This window comes from Simochromis diagramma, unplaced genomic scaffold (genome assembly GCF_900408965.1).
Source record: "Simochromis diagramma unplaced genomic scaffold, fSimDia1.1 OVJJ01000107.1, whole genome shotgun sequence".
In the NCBI taxonomy this organism is placed as follows: Eukaryota; Metazoa; Chordata; class Actinopteri; order Cichliformes; family Cichlidae; genus Simochromis; species Simochromis diagramma.
Window position 1 is genome coordinate 2,463,858 of NW_024387209.1, and position 22,659 is coordinate 2,486,516.

Genomic DNA, 22,659 nt, shown 5'->3' on the forward strand with positions numbered 1-22,659 from the left:
TGCTTAACAGGCTGGCAACAGCAAGCCTTTAACCGTTATTCTGTGTCGCCAGCTCCCCCATCCCCCCCCTCGAGGAAAGTACCTGATGCTGGTAAGGTGCTAAGAGGGCATATGCCAGGTTATCGTGGACTCCAGCTGCACGCAGACCCTGGTGGTCAGCTGGAAACCTGCACAGAACAACCCTGTAACAGTGTGTACGTGTCTTTGTATCACAAGAGTTTCGTCCAAAACAGCATCTGAGCCTCTAACTTTGTGACCTGATATTAAAACTGCATCTACGCCTCCATGAATTCACATTTCAGTAGCACCTGAATTTAACTCAATAAAAACTTTGTTCATGTGAACATACTCAAAGTCAGACTGATAAATTATGGGTTGATTTATTCTGATGATAACCATCTTCATGTTATGTTAGAGTAAGAGACGCCAGAGAAGAAAAAGACTTACTGGTTATTTTGAATCAGGTCTGCGTTCATTTTTAACTATTTAAATAGCAGAAATAAGAAAGTATAAGACATGAGGGACTGAAGACTTTATAGAGGTCAGGGTTTTATTTCCCTTTACCCTAATGAAGTACAAAAACTTTGTTGCTGTACTGTTACAAAATTTTCTGGTATCTGTACTTTAATTGAGTAGTTATTTTCCTGTCTACCTTTTACATTTGCTCCCTACATTTTTAAACAAATATTTCTAGTTTCTACTTCTTGCAATTTCAAAATGGGCTCATTACTATTCATTTGACTTCAAGGGAAATGATTTCATGTCACTACAAGAATTCAAACATCAACCTTGATTAGGCGATGCACGAAAGGCAATCCTGTGATGAAAGAGGCAAAGAGGCCATTAGCCAGGAGTTAAAGTGGCCCAGAGCACATTTTGCTGGATTTTCACTCAAAGTGCTGCATTTACTTTTGCAGCTGTCATCTTAGTGCAGGCTGTGCAGGCTGAACATCAGAGGGGAAAATAATGAATCAAAACTTAGCCAGCTAAATGCCTTAATACCACAACTTCACATTTGCACCATGAACGAATGACAGGCATTAGAAGTAAAAAGGATGAGTTGAAGGTGTTAGCGGGCTGTGTCTCAATAATATTTCAATGCTCCAAATAATCCAAAACATTCTCTTACAAGTGTATTTATGAATTTTAATTTATATAATATTATTGATACAATTATGGGTCTTTTTTCAAGGCTTACAGCAGCCTTTTCTCCTATCACCGCAGGGGTAAGAAAACCGAAGTTTACCAGCTGGTGATCATCAAAAAACAATTAAAAAAGAGATGATAAAAGTTTTTTAGTCATTTCATTCTGAACAAGTTTGTTGTTGTCATGGTATGGAGTCTAGTGTCTCTTTGTTTATGTTTTGTATTGATTAATATTCACTGATTTAGTTAGTTTTTTCTGGTTATTTGTTAATTAATACCAGTGTTTAGGTGTCCCTTGTGTTGTGTCTAGTGTTTTTGGTTCAATATTCGTGTTTCCTGTTTTACATTGGAGAGTCTTCCATCCCGTGGTCAGTTTTGGTTCCCCGTTTTCTCGTCTTGTCTGATTGGTCTCAGCTGTGTTCCCTGCTTGTCTGCCATTTCCTCTTTTCCCCATGTGTGTGTGTATACATAGTGTGTGCTTGCCTCTGTTGTCTGCATGTCCACCTGCTGTACCTCTGCTTTTCATCTCTCAGGCTCCTCATTCTCAGTTTCAGGTTTTAATTATGTTTTCTACTGTTAGCAGAGCTGCTCTGTGCAGCGTTATGGCATAATAATTGTAAAGGAGAATAAAAAGTCGACACACATATCTCATTCCTGACGGAGGACTCTATCACTACACTTCTCCAGTCCATTCACAGAGTCGTTGCATGGTAAGACATGGATAGGAAGTGGGCGGAGCCTTTTACCGTCATTTTATTACGACGCAAAGTACGAACACCTGTGGACACACAATCCAACACCCCCACTTGTACACAGGTTGGGGAAAAACAATCCTCCGAAAAAAACATCTTACATTCCAAACACAAATACAGAGAATTTTTCTAACTTAGACTTTGAAACTGGTTTCGTCATCATATCTGCTACCATTGACTCAGTTGGACAGTAATCAATGAGCACTTTCCTTTCATGTACAGCTGACCTTATAAAATGATATTTCACATCAATGTGTTTACATCTTTGTCTGTTCACTGGATTTTTTGACAAAGCGATTGTTCCCTGATTGTCCTCCAATATCATAGGTATTTCATACTCAAACTCATCAAGATCTTGAATCAAATAAGTCAAATACATACATTCCTGAATTGTTGCTGCTAATGCCATGTATTCGGCTTCACAAGTTGATAGTGCTGTAGTTGTCTGCTTTTTGGTTTTCCATGATATCAAAGGGCCATTTTCATTTAGGTTTACACAATAACCTGTCATACTGCGTCTATCAGAAACATCGGATGCCCAATCTGCATCACTGTATGCTTGTAGACCTAGTTTTCCACTTGAACATTTCCTAAAACACAGTTCTTTTCCTCGACTACCTTTTAGATACCTCAGAACATGTTTCACTGCTGTCCAATCATCAACAGTTGGCGCATTGAAATGTTGTGACAGTTTGCTGACAACATAGCTTAAATCAGGTCGCGTACAATAGCTCAGATAAATAAGACATCCTACCGCTTCACGATATCTCCTCACATCTGGTAATGTCTCGGATTTATCAGAATGAGTCCATTTCTGTTCACAGGGTGTTAACCTTGGCTTACAGTTTTGCATGTTAAATCTCTTTAAAATGTTCTCAATATATATTTTCTGTGACATTTTGACACATTCTTTTTCTTGAAGAAAATCTATTCCTAGAAAATGGTTAAGTTTCCCCAGATCTTTCATTTGGAATTTAGAAGAGAGCATTTCTTTCACGCCTGAAAGCACATTTTCATTGTTAGCTGCAATGAGTAAATCATCCACCCACACTATGATGATTACTTTTTCACTTTCAGTTTCTTTTGAATACACACAATGATCAGCGATATTTTGTCTAAATCCACAACTGCTTAAATAGTCATGTAAGGTTTGGTTCCAATTACGACCCGATTGCTTCAGCCCATAAAGTGATTTCTTTAATCTGTACACCACTTTATTAGTCTCACTTGATTCTGTCTCAAAACCTTCTGGTTGTTGTATATATATTTCTTCATTTATTGGTGCGTGTAGATAGGCGGTTTTTACATCCATCTGGTGAACCAACATATCATCCTGAACCACTTTCTGCATCAAAACTCTCACACTCGATAAGTTAGCAGTCGGCGAAAAAGTCTCCTCATAATCAACTCCTTTTGTTTGACTAAAACCTTTAGCCACAAATCGAGCTTTATATCTGTCTGATCCGTCTGAGTTCTTTTTAACGGCATAAACCCATTTACCCCCCACTGCTTTCTTACCCTCTGGTAAAGTGGTTAAAGTAAATGTGTCATTCTCCTTAAGGGATTGAATTTCTTCATTCATCGCTCTTTCCCATTCTTTTGACTCACTTGACACAATAGCTTCGCTAAATAATGTGGGTATTTCACACAACAATCTGTAGCAATAGTCAACACTGGTTTGCATCTGTTCATTTTCACACTCTTTCACATCCGTGATATAATCACTCAAATAATCAGGTCTCTTTCTGATTCTGGATGGATAACGTGTAGCTCCAGCATCTACTTTATCATCAGTTTTAACCTCGGACTCAGTTTGACTGCTTTCACTACCATCTGGAATATCCTCATCCTTCGTCTGTTTGGGTTCACCATCTTTTCTGGATTCATAAACCTCATCTTCATACATCTGATCACTCTGTGTTTGTTGATCCATTGTCGCGGGATTTAGTATTTTTATCAATCTGTGCTTTTCAACTTTCCCGGTTTTTGGGAAATAGATCAAATATGCTGGACTATTTTTGTCATATCCCAAGAAAACACCTTTGTCGCATCTTGGATCCAGCTTTCCCCTATTTTGTTTATAAGCATAGCACAATGATCCGAATTTTTTCATTCTAGAAAGATCAGGTCTTTTTCCAGTTAACATCTTATACGCTGTCTGACCTGTGCGTTTGTTAAAACATCGGTTCCGAATCACTCCCGCGGTTTGTACTGCATATGGCCATAAAGACTTTGGCAATTCGCTCTCAACTAACATGCATCTCGCCATGTCAAAAAGTGTACGCCAGTTCCTCTCTGCTGTTCCGTTTTGATGAGGCGAATATGGCGCCGAAGTTTCCTGCCTAATGCCGTGTCTACTTAATAAATCTCTGAACTGTCTGCTTGTAAATTCAGTTCCATTATCAGAACGAATGCACTTGATTTTCCCATATGACGCCACCTCTGCAATGAATCTTTCAGTTGCTTGAGTTGTATCACTTTTGTGTTTCAGATTATATACAAATGTTGCACCTGAATAATCATCAACAAATGACAAAACATACTTAAACCCTTCTTTAGAGTTTGGCGTAATCGGACCAGCTAAATCCGTATGTACCAACTCTAATGCTGCCCTGGCCTTTTCATCTGGTTCTCGGTTCCTAGTTTGAGTAAACTTCCCTTGTATACAGGCTTCACATTGCATATTTTTGTTGATTTTACCCTTAATTTCCATTCCATCAACGACATTTTGCAGATTTTGAACATCCTCATAATTACAGTGTCCTAGAATTTCATGCCACGTTTGCATATCAAAACATCCATTACATTTCTCTTCAAACTCTTGCACAGTGTTTATAAAGAACAGTCTCTCGTGTTCATATATAGGGAATTTTGTTCCATCAACATGTTTAAGAAAACTGTCCCCGTGTTTGAAAACCACAGTGGCTCCGTTACTAGTAGCTGCTTTTACTGACAAAATGTCCTGTGGAAACGATGGAATGTAGAGTGCTTGTTTCAATGTTACCTTGTGACTGCGTCCTTTACTGTCAATCATACTTATCTCAGCATCTCCTCGCCGCTTTGCAGCTCCTCTGCTCCGCCTTCCGTCAGCCAACTCTACACAATGAGCCTCGGGTCAAAATGTGTCATCAAAAGTCTTAAAACTCTCGATCTTCGTAAAGATATGTGACGTCGCTCCCGTATCCACCAGTAGCTGGTTATTCAGCATCTCTTGGCCGCCGTCCGGGACCCTCTGGGGTTCGGAGCCCGTCTTGAACGCGTAGTCCTTCTCCACAACCCCTCTCGCTTCATCCCATCTTAGCTTCCTTCTACAGGTCGCATCTTTGTGTGTACTACTCCGGCAAAAACTGCACCATACTCTGGATCGGCACGTTCTTGCAGTGTGTCCCTTTAGTCCACATTTAAAACACACAATCTCATTATTCTTTGATCTTCGGTCATCTGCTCGCCATGAAGTAGAATCCTGGTCTAATTGCACTTTTGTCCTCATTACGTTGTCATCAGTTACAGCCGCACGCATTCTCTCGGTTTCTTCATAACTTCTGAGTTTTACTTTAAACTCTGAAAATGTGATTTTTGCTTCGCTCTGTGTAACGTGCACAATCAGGGGTTTAAACGTCTCTGGTAGACCTTTCATTATCATTGCGATCAGAAGTCCATCAGTTAATGACTCACCCGCATTTTTTAACGCTGTGATAATTGCTTCTGCTCGGATAATATAGTCCGTCACACTTTCATTCTTTTCATTTGTGAGAGAAGTAAGTTCGGTGTACAGACTTATGATCCTTGGCTTGCCCACTCCTGCATAATGACCTCTCAAAATTTTTAGGGCTTTCCGTCCGTCATCAACTGCATCTCTCATAACTAACGATAAACTTTTGTCATCCAGAAATTGTATCAACTCTGCATATGCTTCTGCATTTTTGTCATCATCTTCACCATCGGCTTCTTCATCACCCTCAGCCTTTAAGATGACATCTTTCAAACCTTGTAGTCTGAGATGACCAAGGAACTTCGTTTCCCATATCTCATATTTCCTTTCATCTCCATCAAACTGCAAACGGGAATATCGACTGCCCGACTCTGCCGTGCGTCTGCTCATGATGCACAAAAACGCTTACTCACTCAATTGTGCCAAACTTTTAACACCTGCCGGTAACTTGCGGTTTCAGGAAACGCTGCCCTTCCTTTGGCAGTTACAGGATCTCTTTACTGCTGCTCTGGGCCCATAACCTGTTAGCAGAGCTGCTCTGTGCAGCGTTATGGCATAATAATTGTAAAGGAGAATAAAAAGTCGACACACATATCTCATTCCTGACGGAGGACTCTATCACTACACTTCTCCAGTCCATTCACAGAGTCGTTGCATGGTAAGACATGGATAGGAAGTGGGCGGAGCCTTTTACCGTCATTTTATTACGACGCAAAGTACGAACACCTGTGGACACACAATCCAACATCTACGCTCCTCATGTTCTTTGGTTAGCTTCTCCCAGTGTAGGTTTGTTAATGTTTTCAGTTCTCCCTTTCGTTAGTTGCTTGTAGCATATTTGTACAGCTACCGATAAAAGTTTGCTTTCAGTTTGATCCTCCGTATATTCATCTGTTTGTCTGCAATTGGGTCCACACTCTCTCCTCTCCATGCTGTCTGCCTCATCAGACGTGACAGTACATGTTAATAAAACGACAGTATGTTTTGTTTTTGTGTTCGTTTCTCCACCTTGAGGAATCACCAGCCAAAACACTTTGCTTATAATTATTATTTATTAAAGCATTGGGTGATCAGATGTACATGGAACATGTACATGGAAGCCACAGTCTGTGAGCAATCAGCTGTGGTCAACTACCAAAAAGAGGGTAACCACTCTTAGCACTTCACAAATTTTTATTTGAGCATGAGCATCTATTTGACTGGTTAAAACTGCTGGGGAAAAACTGCTTGTATTGCAGGAACTGAGCTAAGAAGTGGTCATGACTGATATCAGGTGCCCCTCACATTCCTTTAATCTTATGTGTGCACATTTCAAAGTAGTGCAAGTGATTTAAGCAAAAATGACAAATCAGTATATTTGTCTTTAAACACTGAAAAAAGAGAAAAGGAGAGTTTGTTCTTAGTCAGATTGGACTTCTTGGGTAAACAGTGTAAGCAGTTTAACAAAACAATAAAATAAAGGTCAGCTTATTAGCTTGTTCTGCAACATTTAAGGCAACCATTCTTCTTTGTGTTGGCTTAAATGTTGAGATGAATCTGTAATTATTCAAATTTCCTCATGTAGAAAGATCGAACTGACTGATTGACAGGACAGATGATCAGAGGTGCAGAGTTATCATCATCATTAACACCAGGACAGAAGAATGGGTAGAGTTTCCCGGTGAAGGAGCAGCCAGTAAAGGAATAGATAAGAGCTGCATGATCTGCATCATAAAAGGAGACCAGACCCTCCTCATAATCCACAAACACCCCCACCTTCTCAAAACCAGACTGAAGAGGGAGACGGACTTCAGGATCCTCAAGGGCTACACAAATGTTTTCATATACTCCTACAGTCCAGTAACCTTTCTCGGGACTCGGTGTGATTTTTTTCTTCCTGTTAACTGACTCTCTGACCACTCCTAATATCCATCTGGTCTTTTCTTTAACCTGAACCTCAAAGTAAAATCTGCCTGAAGAGAAACTCTGCTTTCCGGAAACACAAAGAAACACAAGAAATCTCTCTGGGTTGTCTGGACGTTTCTTCCTTCTATCACCACAGTGTACTTGTTTTCCATTACGAGACAGGATGAGTTTAGGATGTGCTGTATCAGGATCAAGAGTCACATCCACTGCATACTGCTGGACCCTCTTCAGCTCAGCCTCAAACAGCTTCTTCATGTCTTTACTGAGAGTCTCCTTCAGCTGATCCACAACTCTCACCACAGCTCTCACCACAGTCCCCTCATATGATGGTGGATGGATACTGACCTCTGTCCAGTCCTTGGTGGTTGGAGCAGCTTTCAGGGATGAGAATCTTTGGAGGAGGTGGAGGTGATCTTTAGAGCGTGAGAGCTGCTCCACCTCTGAAATTCTCTTCATCAGCTCAGAGATTTCTTGTTCCAGATCTGTGATGAAACCTTCATCCTGTTTTTCTGTTGTTTCCTGTTTGTCTTCCATCTCCTTTATGAGCTCGTTCAGACGTCTCCTGAGAGTCTTCTTCAGAGCAGTGAAGACCCGAACACCTTTTGCTTTCTCTCTGTCTGCAGCATCTTTACTCATCTTCGCTGACTTTTTGATCTTTCGAATTTTCAGTCGTCTCTTCTGGATCATTTGTTGAATTTCAGTCTCAGTCTTCCCCAGTTCTGCCTTCTTTCCTTCATATTCTTCTCTCAGAGGAACAAACTCATGAGTCCTGTGGTCTATAACAGAGCAGAGCATGCAGACACATGTCTGATCGGTCTTACAGAACAGCTCCAGAGGTTGATCATGCTTCATACACATCCTGCCTTCCAGGTTCTCCTCAGGATCAATCAGCTGATGTCTTTTCAGACCTTTCATTGTCAGATGAGGCTCCAGGTGAGTCTGACAGAAGGAGGCCAGACACACCAGGCAGGACTTCAGAGCCTTCAGTTTGGTTGCAGTGCAGATGTCACAGGGAACTTCTCCTGGTTTGGCAGCTTGTTGCTCTGAGCTGCTGCTGCTGACTTTCTGCTGAGCTTCATGTCTGAACTGAGAAACCATGTCAGAGATGAAAGTGTTGATGTGCAGCTCAGTTTTTGTGTAGAACACCTTTTTACACATGGGGCACTCAAATCTCTCACTGATATCCCAGTGTTGACTGATGCAGTTTTTGCAGAAGTTGTGTCCACATGGTGTGGAGACTGGATCAGTGAAGACATCCAGACAGATGGAGCACAGAAACTGATCTTCAGATAGAAGACAGCTGGCAGCAGACATGTCTGCACTCTGAGTGAGAAAGAAGAGAAAATGTTTTTATTTCAAATTCACTTTTCATTATGTTTAAAGTGGACTTTTTCTGTCAAATATCTCCTATTGTTCACCTTGTGAATGTTCATTTTTAAATAATAAGGTTAGTGTATGTAATCCCTGTGAGCCCAAAGTGGAGACTACAGATTGCTCTTCAAACTGAGTTCCAGATAATTTTCTCTACTTGGGACAAATGCAGCCACAAGAGGGTCACAAGCCAGTCCCCTCCTAGTGCTGACCTCAAGCCTGGATAAAGGAAGAAGGGGGGCATGTTTGAGCCCAATGAGAGATAAGGAGAGGCATCAGTGTGCAGATGAGAATACACACCAAATGTAGCAACTGTGACTGGTAAAGTGCTGATATTATTGAAAGAATATAATTAAATATGTTGTGTGTTATATGAAACCAAATAGAAGGGACCATGAGCATCAGAGGTAGCTTAAAGCTGTTCTACCACAGTGCGGATAGGAAGAGAAACAGTGTATTGATAATCTTCAAGAATCAGTATGTGAATGCTGTTGTGGAGGTGTTAGACATGATCAGGAATGTCTCACCAGTTGGGCAGTAGAGAAAGAGGAATTGTGGAGTAAGTTTGATGAAGTTTCCCCATGTTTGTTATCATATATCTGTAAATATCGGGAGCAGTCCAACCTTATTAACATTTCCTGCCCTTTTTCAAACATTGTCTTCATTAAGTACATGTAAAATGTTCATTACTGTCTGTGAAATGCATTACACACAGGTACACACACACACACACAGGTCTTTATCACCAGATTCCACATTTATTTATAGTTTTCCCTGGGTTATGACTGAACACAGTCTGACAGCTGTCGGTCCCAGCTGATTTCCCTCTCCCTCCGCTCCTCTCCGTCTCACTATAAAAAGGGAAGGAAACCACCATCAGTCCAAATCGCCATCAGCTGTTCTCACCGGCATCTCCAGCACCTCCCCATTGAGCTCACTGCACCACTCCTCCCCTGCAGCCGCGCCCGGGACCACACCTCCGCCACACAGTCACAACTCCAAACACATCAACAGCAGTTTATGAGATTTGTAACCTAAAATTTACTCTAGTACTTTTAAAGTGCTCAAGGAAGAGTCAAATTATGTAATCTATCTAACCCTTCAAAACACAAGCTTAAAGGATACAACTATAAATAAAATGTCAAATCAAATGGCCAATCTGCTCTAGTGGACAATAACGTCTTTCAACCAGCTTTTTCCTCACTTAACCGTATACAGACTTCAACAGTCTTGCATACGCAGATCAACACTAAACAATGGAGCCACTTGTAAAGGGGCAGCTGAATAACGGCACAACAATAATGCTAACTAAGATAGCAGCAGCCGCAATTCTTTAGCAAGCAAGTTTCTTCTCTGTAAGTAGCAACTTCCTGTTATCCCATTGTTCTCATTCTATTTTTTTTTTCCAAACAGAAAAACACACTGAAGATTAGTTCCACCTACCATGCATTTAATTTTGTCATTTATTTCACTCCAGGCTCAACACCCCCTAAACTTGGTTTGACTTGACACCCAGTATCAGGTAAAGAAGGTCATGCTTCCTCTGTCTTTGAATGGTCAAATAAATGCAGTTAGAATGGTGTCTCTGCCACGATTTTTATACCTTTTTCAAAACCTTCCTATTTATTTGCCACTTAAATTTTTTAAGAAGCTTGATTCATTGATTCTTTCATTTATTTGGGCAGGAAAACCCCCTTGGATATCTAAGGTTCATCTTCAAAAAAAAATACTTCCAGTGGGGGGTTGGGTCTCCCTGTGTTTAGACATTATTACTGGGCGGCAAATTCAAGAGCTCTATTGCACTGGCAGTGGGGTTCGCCTACTGATTACTGTTATGATAAGCTTCCGATCTGGCTTCAGGTAGAGGCAGCAACAGTATCTGAAGCCTCATTACCGGTCTTATTGTTTTCTAACACTGGTTCTTCTAATAATTCGATCAGTCATAATTTTGTTGTTAAACACTCCTTAAAGATATTAAGTCAAATTAGGAAATATCTTAAGCTACCTGACTTTTCAGTAAGAATGCCAATAATACATACCCACTTGTTTAAACCAGGTAAAATCGATAGGGTGTTTTTAGAATGGGGGGGAAAGGGATTGAAACGTATTGAGGACTTATACATAGATGATGAATTTGTGTCTTTCCTTCAACTCCAACAAAAATTTCAGTCACCTCAATCACATTTTTTTTTCATTATCTTCAAATAAGGAATTTTGTTGAATGAAACTTTTCAGACTTTCCACTGAAGCCACTAAGTCATACTTACTTTGATATAATTCTGAAAGCAGATTTTAAACATCTGATATCTCAGTTTGTCAAGTGCTTTACAATTCCAGTTGATTCCGATCCAATTAAGAATACATGGGCTGAAGACTTCGGTGTCCCTCTGTCTTAGGACCAATGGTCAAACTGTTTGTCCAATATTCAGAAAGGCTCAATAAATGCCAGATATAAACTAATCCAGTTTAAAGTCATTCACAGATTACATTTTTCTAAACTTAAACTTAACTGGATTTATAATTCTGTGTCCCCCTTATGTGATAGATGTAATATCGGTGAAGGTTCCCTTGCACATCTATTTTGGCATTGCCCTGTCTTGAAAGCTTATTGGAGGCAAATTTTTACGTGGTTTTCAAACCAATTTAGGAAAAAAGTACCACTTGATGGTACATTGGCTATACTTGGATCATTTGCATCAATCAAATCCTTTTTCTCTTCACAGAAACAGATAATTACAATGGGTATGCTGGCTGCAAGAAAACGTATTCTTTTACAGTGGCGGTCTTCTTCAGCCCCGTGTTTTAAAGGGTGGCTTAATGAGATGGTGTCTGTGGCCAGGGTGGAACAGATTTGATAGAAAAGGGAAACTGGAGAGTTTTTGTATGATTTGGCAGCCATTTCTAGAATTCTTAAAAACTAATTGATCATAACTCATGCCTCACACCCCGCGTGAATTTTCTTATTTTATTTTTATTTTATTTTTTATTTAGTTAATATTGTTATAATTTTTTTCTCTCTCCTTTATCTTTTCTTCATGCTTATAAGTTCACAAATGCCAACTGTAGTAATTGTTCACAATTGAATCTGTATAAGCATGTTGTGTTTAATTTTAAAAGCAAAAATAAAATATATAAAAATAAAAAAAAGAAGGTCATGAACAGCTGTATGTGGCAGGTGGGATTGGACCCAAAATGCAGACTTGCAGCCAGGACTGAACTTCAGCTTTAGTGCTGGATGTACACATACATAAACTGAACTGGATTGAACTAAAAAACAAAACACACAGACAGGAAGGAGAGAGATCGTGACAATGGGCAGTGGGAAACAGATAGTTTAAATGCACAAAGAATAATGAGGGAATGAGAAACATGAGGGAAACACAGCTGGGACTAATCAAACACAATCAGACACAGAGGAAGCAAAACTAAACACAATGAACACAGGATTCAACACTGTCACAGTAAAACAGGAAACACTAAGACATCAACTAATTCACACAACATGACACAGAAGCCAGGAGGAAAGAAGACTCGGGGAAACAAGACGGACCTGGGAGACAATGGGAGGAGACACAAAGAGGGGAACACGAAAAACAGTTAAGGGAGAAAAGATACTGGGAGGCAGGGAGAGAGAGCGAGGGAGCAAGGAACTGAGAGGGCAAGAGAGCATGACAGAGCGAGAGGGGACGAGAGAGCTAAGACACACACACTGCAAAAGCTTTCTACATTCGGGCGACCCTGCTAAAACTGAGAGAGCACAGTAATTTCGGACTTTTCGACCCAATCATGCTGGAATCCTACCCTGAGCTAGCATGCTATGCTTATGTCTTGATGCATGCTCAGTCATCCAGGTAAGTAAATTTTCAAAAGTTGATTCTGTTCACCTGGACGTGGCGTTTTCAGTGGAAGAAACGTTTCGTCACTCATCCAAGTGACTTCTTCAGTCTCCGCTGACTGGAGGTTTCCCCAATCTTATAAACAGTACATCAACTTTTGGAGACATGCTCTGCTGACCCTACGCTAGGCCCTCCCAAGGCAGGGGACTCTCCTGGTGACAACAAGCCAAAGCGGAGATGCGGGAGACGGGGAGGAGCTGATCAAAGGCTCCGGCGCTTGGTTAGCAAAGGAAGGCTAACACTCCCGGCCCTACTGCTTGCAAACGTTCAGTCTTTGGAAAATAAAATGAACAAACTCCATGATCATATTTCCACACAAAAAGACATTCAGGATTGCTCCATACTGCGTTTCTGTGAAACCTGGCTGGGGGAGAGGACACCCAATATGCCAATAAGACCAGAGGGCTACACGGTCTTCAGAGCGGACAAAGCACTACGGACAACGGCAAGATACAGTGGGGCAAAAAAGTATTTAGTCAGCCACCGATTGTGCAAGTTCCCCCACCTAAAATGATGACAGAGGTCAGTAATTTGCACCAGAGGTACACTTCAACTGTGAGAGACAGAATGTGAAAAAAAATCCATGAATCCACATGGTAGGATTTGTAAAGAATTTATTCGTAAATCAGGGTGGAAAATAAGTATTTGGTCAATAACAAAAATACAACTCAATACTTTGTAACATAACCTTTGTTGGCAATAACAGAGGTCAAACGTTTACTATAGGTCTTTACCAGGTTTGCACACACAGTAGCTGGTATTTTGGCCCATTCCTCCATGCAGATCTTCTCGAGAGCAGTGATGTTTTGGGGCTGTCGCCGAGCAACACGGACTTTCAACTCCCGCCACAGATTTTCTATGGGGTTGAGGTCTGGAGACTGGCTAGGCCACTCCAGGACTTTCAAATGCTTCTTACGGAGCCACTCCTTTGTTGCCCGGGCGGTGTGTTTTGGATCATTGTCATGTTGGAAGACCCAGCCTCGTTTCATCTTCAAAGTTCTCACTGATGGAAGGAGGTTTTGGCTCAAAATCTCACGATACATGGCCCCATTCATTCTGTCCTTAACACGGATCAGTCGTCCTGTCCCCTTGGCAGAAAAACAGCCCCATAGCATGATGTTTCCACCCCCATGCTTCACAGTAGGTATGGTGTTCTTGGGATGCAACTCAGTATTCTTCTTCCTCCAAACACGACGAGTTGAGTTTATACCAAAAAGTTCTACTTTGGTTTCATCTGACCACATGACATTCTCCCAATCCTCTGCTGTATCATCCATGTGCTCTCTGGCAAACTTCAGACGGGCCTGGACATGCACTGGCTTCAGCAGCGGTACACGTCTGGCACTGCGGGATTTGATTCCCTGCCGTTGTAGTGTGTTACTGATGGTGAGCTTTGTTACTTTGGTCCCAGCTCTCTGCAGGTCATTCACCAGGTCCCCCCGTGTGGTTCTGGGATCTTTGCTCACCGTTCTCATGATCATTTTGACCCCACGGGATGAGGTCTTGCGTGGAGCCCCAGATCGAGGGAGATTATCAGTGGTCTTGTATGTCTTCCATTTTCTGATGATTGCTCCCACAGTTGATTTTTTCACACCAAGCTGCTTGCCTATTGTAGATTCACTCTTCCCAGTCTGGTGCAGGTCTACAATACTTTTCCTGGTGTCCTTTGAAAGCTCTTTGGTCTTGTCCATGGCAGAGTTTGGAGTCTGACTGTTTGAGGCTGTGGACAGGTGTCTTTTATACAGATGATGAGTTCAAACAGATGCCATTCATACAGGTAACGAGTGGGGGACAGAAAAGCTTCTTACAGAAGACGTTACAGGTCTGTGAGAGCCAGAGATTTTCCTTGTTTGAGGTGACCAAATACTTATTTTCCACCCTGATTTACGAATAAATTCTTTACAAATCCTACCATGTGAATTCATGGATTTTTTTTTCACATTCTGTCTCTCACAGTTGAAGTGTATCTCTGGTGCAAATTACTGACCTCTGTCATCATTTTAAGTGGGGGAACTTGCACAATCGGTGGCTGACTAAATACTTTTTTGCCCCACTGTAAGCGGTGGAAGAACGGCCGCCCTCGTCAAGCAATCGTGGTGTACTGACTGTATGATCATTTCAAAACCTTGCTATGAAAATGTGGAATTTCTGACTCTAAGGTTAAGGCCTTTTTATTTGCCCAGAAAACTGCAGTGCATCATTGTGAGTGTCGTGTACATTCGCCCCCCCCCCCCCGTCCGCTAAGGAGGAGGCTGCACTGAAGGAGCTGCACGACATGATCAACAAGCATGAAAATAAACACCCAAACACTGCTGTAATTGTTCTGGGAGACTTTAATCACTGTAATCTCCGGGAAAACATGCCTAAACTGCATCAGTTTGTAACCAAACTGGGGAAATAAAATACTGGATCACTGTTACAGCAACATCATAAATGCCTTCTCAGCTGAACCAAAACCTCATTTCGGAAAGTCTGACCACATGACATGGCTAAAACCCATCTATAACAAAAAGCTCAAGACAAACCCAGTCACAGTCAGTACTATTAACACCTGAACTGACAGTGCAAAAGCCAGCCTTTAGGGCTGTTTAGAAGCTACAGACTGGAGCATCTTCAAAGGAACAGCTAACGACATCCATGAATACACAGAGACTGTTAGCAACTACATAAACTAGTGTTTAACAGGACTGTGCGTAGATTCCCCAACCAAAAACCCCGGTTTAATGGAGACATTAAACAGAAAATCAGGGAGAGGAGGGAGACCTTCAAGGCAGGAGAGCAGGGGGTGTATAAGAGAGCCGCCCGCTATGAACTGCAGAAGTCCATCAGCGCAGCAAAGAGGGGCCACTCAGAAAAACTTGAAGGCTACTACCTGAACAACAGCACACGCAGCATGTGGCAGGGAATTCAAGCTGTCACAAACTACAGGGGAACTACAACAACCACAGACCCCCGAGACACCACCCTACCAGACAGCCTCAACACCTTCTATGCCAGGTTTGACAGGCCTTCTCGTTTGGCTCTCAGCGAAGGCGGTCGCACTTTTCTCCTCTCCTCCTTTCCCCTATCTTCCCTGCTTAGCTGCTTATGTCCTTGTCTTGTCTCATGTTTTTTTTTTCACTTCCCTGGAACACTCTTTCACAGTCTGTTTCTAAAACCTAAAGAGAACTATGGATTTGATCAACTGGTCTCTGAATGCTATTGTCACCCTTTTCTCAACGACAAGTCTGGGCTTGGGAGAGCCCGAGTGCCCTGGAGGGACTTTCCCTGCTGGGTACACGATGGACGGGTGGCAGAAATGGAGGATCGTGTGCCTGGCGGGACCGTCGGTCGAGGACGCTGCAGATATCTACCTATTCGGAACCATGGTAACAGGGTTCTTGCTGATCGGAGCTGGCTTGGCCCTTGCTTATTGGAGAATAAAAGCGGAACCAGCTGTTCAAACCCCCACAAAGCTGCCCGCTGAGATTGAATTGACGGGACGAGGTGCGGTTTTTCAGACAGGGCTCACAGACGGGAGCATGGTTGAGAGCTTGGAGGCGATTGCGACTGCAGTGGATACTCAGAACAACATCTCTGAGCGGATATTGGGATACATCAGGGAAGAATCCGCTCAAATCAACACCTATGGGCAGAAGTTGGAATACATCACGGATCAGTTGGCTGCAGTCGTGAGGTCTCAGAATCTGCTCTGTGAGCAAAAGAGCGACTAGACCACGGAACTGAAGGTAAATAACATCATGGAGGAACTAGCAGCTATCCAACTAAAAGACAGCTCGAAATTCTCATGAGTTGTTGGAAAAGAAGACTGTTCCTTCCCATTCCATGCAAGGCCACCTGGGTTGGCTGGGGACTGTTTACTTAGCCTGGCAGGGCGAAGAACGCTGTCTCAGCTGAACTATGGACACGCATACACATACACTTACACTGATAAGCACACACTCATCCCCCCTCCCTTTCCAACGCCTTCGATGCTTGTTTCCTGCGAGGGAACACGGCGGGTCTGTGTGCCGCGCTGGAATGGTAGCACTGTGCAGGGCGGCTGCTGTGTTCGCTTCGGATTACTCCTCACCCCCCACCCACCCCCGTGGCTTGTCATGTCTTCACAATGTTGTGCTGTGGACATTTATGTGCTTTTTTGTGCAGAGGAGTTTTTTTGTTTCCTGTTCTCATGCTGTCCTACTATGGAAGCATACCGTGAGTAGGGGTCTCTTTTTTTCCTCTTGTACTTTCCCCATTGTAGTGTACATTTCAATGTTTTTTTTTCTCTAATGCTACCAATCTCCGACCTGTATCCCCATGTAATGTTTGTGCTATATGTGTAAGGTCGGGGGGGGGGGGTCCCATTTCACTGCAGGGCAACCTGCATGTGACGAATAAAGCTTTGATTGATTGATTGATTGAACACAGACTCACCCTCAAAGACCTCCTGTGACCCCACAGACACCGCCTTCCTGGTGACACACACACAGGTTCTGAAAGCTCTGAAAAAAGTGAACCCCCACAAGGCTGTGGAACCCGATGGAGTTCCTCCCAGAGTACTGAAAGCCAGTGGGTAACAACTAGCTTGTGTGCACATGGATATCTTCAACCTGTCACTATCCCAGGCAGTAGTCCCACATATTTTTAAATCCTCCATCATTATACCAGTTCCCAAAAGACCGGAAACATCCGCCCTGAACGACTTCAGGCCAGTGGCACTTACACACATTAATCACACGGTCCCGGACACTATAGACCAACCCCCAGTTTGCATTCCATCCCAATCAATCAGTGGATGATGCAACAGCAATAGCCCTGCACCACACACTGCAACACCTGGAAAGTAGCAGAACATATGTCAGGATGCTCGTCCTGGACTACAGCTCTGCTTTCAACACCAACCACCCTGGCAAGATGATCAAGAAGCTGACGGACCTCAACATCCCGACTCCGACTTGCAACTGGATTCTGGACTTTTTGACAGACAGACCACAGGTGGTGAGAATAGGAGGACTCTAGTAGACAACATTCTTGTCTGTGGTGAAGAAAACTACCCCATCATCAACACAGACAAGACCAAGGAATTAATACTGGACATCAGGAAGAACCCCCCTCCCCTGCAGCCTCTTGTTGTCAAAGGGACAGAGGTGGAGAGGGCCAACAGCCACAGATTCCTGGGACTGCAGGTTACATCAGACTTGAGCTAGACTCTCAACACCACAGCAACAGTGAAAAAAGCCCAGCAAAGGCTTTATTTCATTAGGCTGCTCGGGAAAGCCAGCATGAACCACCGCCTTCTCACCCAGACCTAGAGTAGACTGATTGAGAGCATCCTCAATGCAGGCATTACTGTCTGGTATGGGAAAACCACACAGACAGAGAGGAAAGCTCTGCAAAGAGTCATAAAGTCTGCGGAGAGCATCATAGGGACAAAACTTCCTTCCATGGACTTTCTATACACACAACACTACCGACAAAAGAGCAGAGAGAATTATCAGGGACTCACACCATCCAGGTAACTCTCTGCTCAGACACAAAAACTGCACATATAAACTGAGACACAACATAACGGACAGCATCTTCACGCAGAGAACAAGATTTTTCAAGAGCTTCTTCCCCGCAGCTGTCAGACTTATGGCAAAACACTGAAATACTCACACAACACTAAACACGCCACAGTCAGACTGATGGCAAACAAAAAACACTGAACACTTAAAATAACACAGCACTACTTACACTACTTACTGTACAGTGTTTTTGTACATAGTAAATACTATGATTGTTCTATTCCTCACTTTATTTCTATTTTCCTTTTTAGTTGATTTGTCTTTATCTTGTAAAAACTGTGACTTGACCTGGAGAGCTCTGCACAGGAATTCCAATGTGCATGGACTGCTGGTCCTGTGCACAAATGGTAAATAAAAATCTTGAATCTTGAATAAACAGTAATAAAAGTGAGCAGACTGAAATCCAAACCATGTAATTCACTTCAAAAACCAGAGAAGTGACAGCTAAATGCTTCCACTGTGGATTTGTGGCTGAATGATAGCATTTTTAGTAGAGATCATTCATCTGATTTTCAGACGCAGGAACACCCCCCCATACGTGCCCTTTCCTGTTCTCTGTCTGTATATGATCCTCCTGCACTACGAATGCTTGTTCTTATTTCCATGCACCTCCCACTCTTTTTTGGTTCATTTATCTCTCATTAGTACACAAAGATCTGCCAGGCCAGGGGAGCCACCACCAGTCCCCTCTGAGGCCCTCCCCAAACTGCTGCTTCAATACATGCTCAAGCCATCTGCCTTCTTTGTCTCAATCCAACACATGTAGTCTGATGAGTGCCGCTATTAAGTCAACTCTCATTTCATCCTTTTGAAACAACAACCGAAGAACAAAACAAGTTTGTTGCATTTCAGCCTCTGTGCAGAGCTGAAGTTCAGCATCTGGAAAGAAGAAGCTGCACCGCTGACCTTTGTTGGTAATTTTGATGTCTTTAACTCATTAAGAATATTTCTAGGGTCTTTTTATGAGTCTAGATCATTCCCCTTTAATTGGTTAGGGACAGTTTTTACTTTGAATCGGCGCTGCTGAGGGATTTAATGAAAGAGAAGTGCCTTGTCACACCAGAGTCTCCCCTCATCCTCATCATCATGTCATCATTTACAGGTTATAAAATGAGGAGGATCAACAAGTTGCCCTTTAAAACAGTGTGATCATGGACATCTGTACTTACCAGTGTTGGACAGAAGCTCTGCTGTGCTGCTAAGAAAGGCTGGATGCACGTTGAAGAGAAACTCGCTTTAAGTTTCACTTTTAGATTCTTTCAGATGCTGCTCCACCTCTTCCTTCTGCCGGCTCAGCGGCAACTTCTGCTATGAATATTTATCAGGATACATTCAAATGTAGTCTGTCTAAGTTGAGTCTCCGCCTCTTTCTGCAGTTCCTGCAGGTACTTATGGACCTGCATGCATATGTGTTACATTTCAGTCACATGGAGCAGGCTTTTTGGAAAAGCTGAATTCGAAATCCCCGGAAAGAGGAAAGAGGTAGTAGCAGGACCCTTTTGGTTCTTCAGCTGAAACAGTAAAGAGAAAAACACAGATTATGTTGCTCATGTGTGGAAAAACAGCAAAACTATTTTTTATGATGGAAACAAAGAAAGTGAATCGTCTGCTGTTTGATATGAAGCCTCAACTCAAGTATATTCAAACATTGAATCTGAAAAAAAAAACACCATTTACACTGAGTGATACTTTATTAATATTAATATTTGCTGTGGGCTCAGTTGCTGTCATTGAAGCTTCCTTCACAAAGTGTTAATAAACCTTCCCTCCCTGACGGACCTTCACAGAACTCGCTGTCTCAAGAGGGCACGCAACATCTTACAAGACTGTACACACCCAGGACACCGGGTGTTCAAGCTGCTGCCATCTGGCAGGAGGTTCAGGCTGCTGAGGTTGTGGACAAACAGACTAAAGGACAGATTTTACAACAGAGGAACAGCCCTAATCAGTGCAAACAGCTGACCTTATTGGCTACCTACCTGAACTTTTTGGGGGGTAACACCAATAACAAAAATAATATTTATATTTATAACAAGGTGGAATAATAATCACTGTGCAATAATAACAATGTGCAATACACGCACACCTATTCTTCGTTTTATTACTTAAGTTACTGTGATGTGTCGTGTCGTGTTGTATGTAGTGCAGCGTGGGACTGTTTTCCAATTGAATTGCACTGTTGTACTATGTATGACTGTGCAATGACAATAAAAAGTTATCTTAGCTTATCTAAACATTTGAATAAAAGAGAAATAAATAAATTGATAAAGAACAGAAGTCTATCTGTTAATAACCAGTCAATTTAGTGAAAACAAACACTCCACAATTCTCATATTGCACAGATAACTTTAAAAATGATCATTAAAAACCCTGATTGACATGCAGGCAAATTAATTTTTAATGCTATTCAGCATTTTGGGACTCTGTCTCTTCTGCCAGAAGGCAAGAGCTACTCCTCAGGATGGAGGATAGATGAGGGTCTAATAAAGCTCTGTGACTCAATGAATACAGGTCACTCATGAATGGATTGTATGGAGAGGTCTTCAGTCCTCCATCACCTTCATGGCAAACTGCACCAGACACCTGACTTGGGTTCTGTAAAAGGAGATGATGCTTTAACACATTAAAAGCAGAGATGGTTTCAACAAACAAAACACAGGTGGAGTCTTTGGGATTTCCCCAGTGCTTCAGAAATCAGTTTCTCTGATCGTGTCATTTCTGTACCAACTGTCCCCCACCAACATGCAGCTGCCACCCCTCTCGGTTCTTCCCCCAAGTTTTTTTTTTTCTTTGCACGCACAAGAGAAAGACCCTGCAATTTGATCACAGAGATCCAGCGTTCAAAACATGTTTTCAAGGAGGTGCAAACTCCTCCAATTTTCTTCTGAGTGACAGTGTGTTACAGAGTATCATGCTTACCAGTGGAGATCCACTGCCTTGCCCGGGGAACGCTCTTGTATCGCTCCCTCCTCTCCCTCCTTTTAAATTTTTTTTTCTATGAGACAAGTGTATTTTAATAGCCTTGACAGATTCATCCAGCATAACAGAGGTATAGCAGTGCGTCTCTAATGTAAGTGTAGGTCAGTGGTGGCTCGACTTCAACTTGAGTAAATGTTTGGCACACAGTCAGCGTCTACCAATTACTCAGTGGCAGTAATGGTCCTTGTACAGGTCACACTTTACTACTTGCCTCAAACATAAAAGTTAAAATGGACCTCAGTAACTAAATTCAAGACATGAAAAGAGCAAAACAATGAAAACCAGAACAGCAGCACAGATCAGCTGATCCCAGTCAATACAGCAAAACAAATCTGCTTGACGTCACTATTCTGACGTATTTTTTAACCCCTCAGAGGTAAAACTCTGTGACTCTGGTCACATAAATATCAGCTGAATTATACAAAGGGAAGTTATTTTTTTCTCACACTTGCAGGAAATCAGGTGATAAACTTCCTGTTTTATGTGTATTTGTGTTTTGGGGAGCCATTAGGAGCTCTGCAGTTTTCTTCAATCCAGCAAACCCTCAGCTTCATCATCCTGAGGGTCATTTAGGCTGTACTGATTCACCATTTTCCCAATTTGATGATTAGCCTGCATTAACATGACAGCTCCAAATGTAAATGTATCACTTTGAGTGAAAATCCAGCAGAGGGCGCTCTGAGCTTTAATACTTAATTTAAACCATTTAAACCCGTGTGTATAAAAATCACAATGTAACTGTGAGGCCGCTGTGAAGCTCAGACTCGTTTTCCCACTTAGGACGAGTTTACAGTACGGTTGTTCACCTCTCGATGGGAACGAGAACATCTGCAGACAGCTGGAAATGAAGTCTTTAAACTCTTTATTATAGCACATTACCCTGATCACTTCATGTTTTAATGCTCAAAAGACATGTGTTTTTATAAAGACCTTAACAACAGAAATCAGACTTTATTATTACAACAACAGCAGAAACATCTACTTTTGATTTAATGACACCCATGAACAGGAAAGTTTCTGTGAATCAAAGATTTAAATTCACAGTCAAATCTAAAACATTAAACACTACACACTGATGTATAGACCCTCAGCTGTCTGCTGAATATCTGACAGGAACAGGAGAAATAAACTCATTCAGAGATTTCTACCACACAGTGGACTGAGAAATGAATCTGAGTGGAGTCTGTATCTCTACATGAACGCACCTCGTTTAGAGCTCATCTTTATGATAAGATCTAAACGAGGTGCCAGCATTTTCCCTATTTGATGATTAGGGAAAATGCTTCAAGCCTTCATGTTACTACAATTTTGGATCAGTTGTCTCTTCTCAGGCTAATTTTTCTGCAATA

The 22,659-nt window shown here is 42.1% G+C and overlaps 1 protein-coding gene across 1 annotated transcript; it reads right to left on the bottom strand.

Moving 5' to 3' along the window:
* Positions 1-6,241: 6,241 nt before the first annotated feature.
* Positions 6,242-19,796, bottom strand: LOC120746351 (zinc finger protein RFP-like). Its single transcript, XM_040051833.1, has 2 exons — positions 19,501-19,796; positions 6,242-8,838 (listed from the first exon to the last, which is right to left on the bottom strand). Exon 2 carries the CDS (start codon positions 8,827-8,829, stop codon positions 7,153-7,155), a length of 1,677 nt encoding a protein of 558 aa, XP_039907767.1. The 5' UTR covers positions 8,830-8,838; positions 19,501-19,796; the 3' UTR covers positions 6,242-7,152.
* Positions 19,797-22,659: the final 2,863 nt, after the last annotated feature.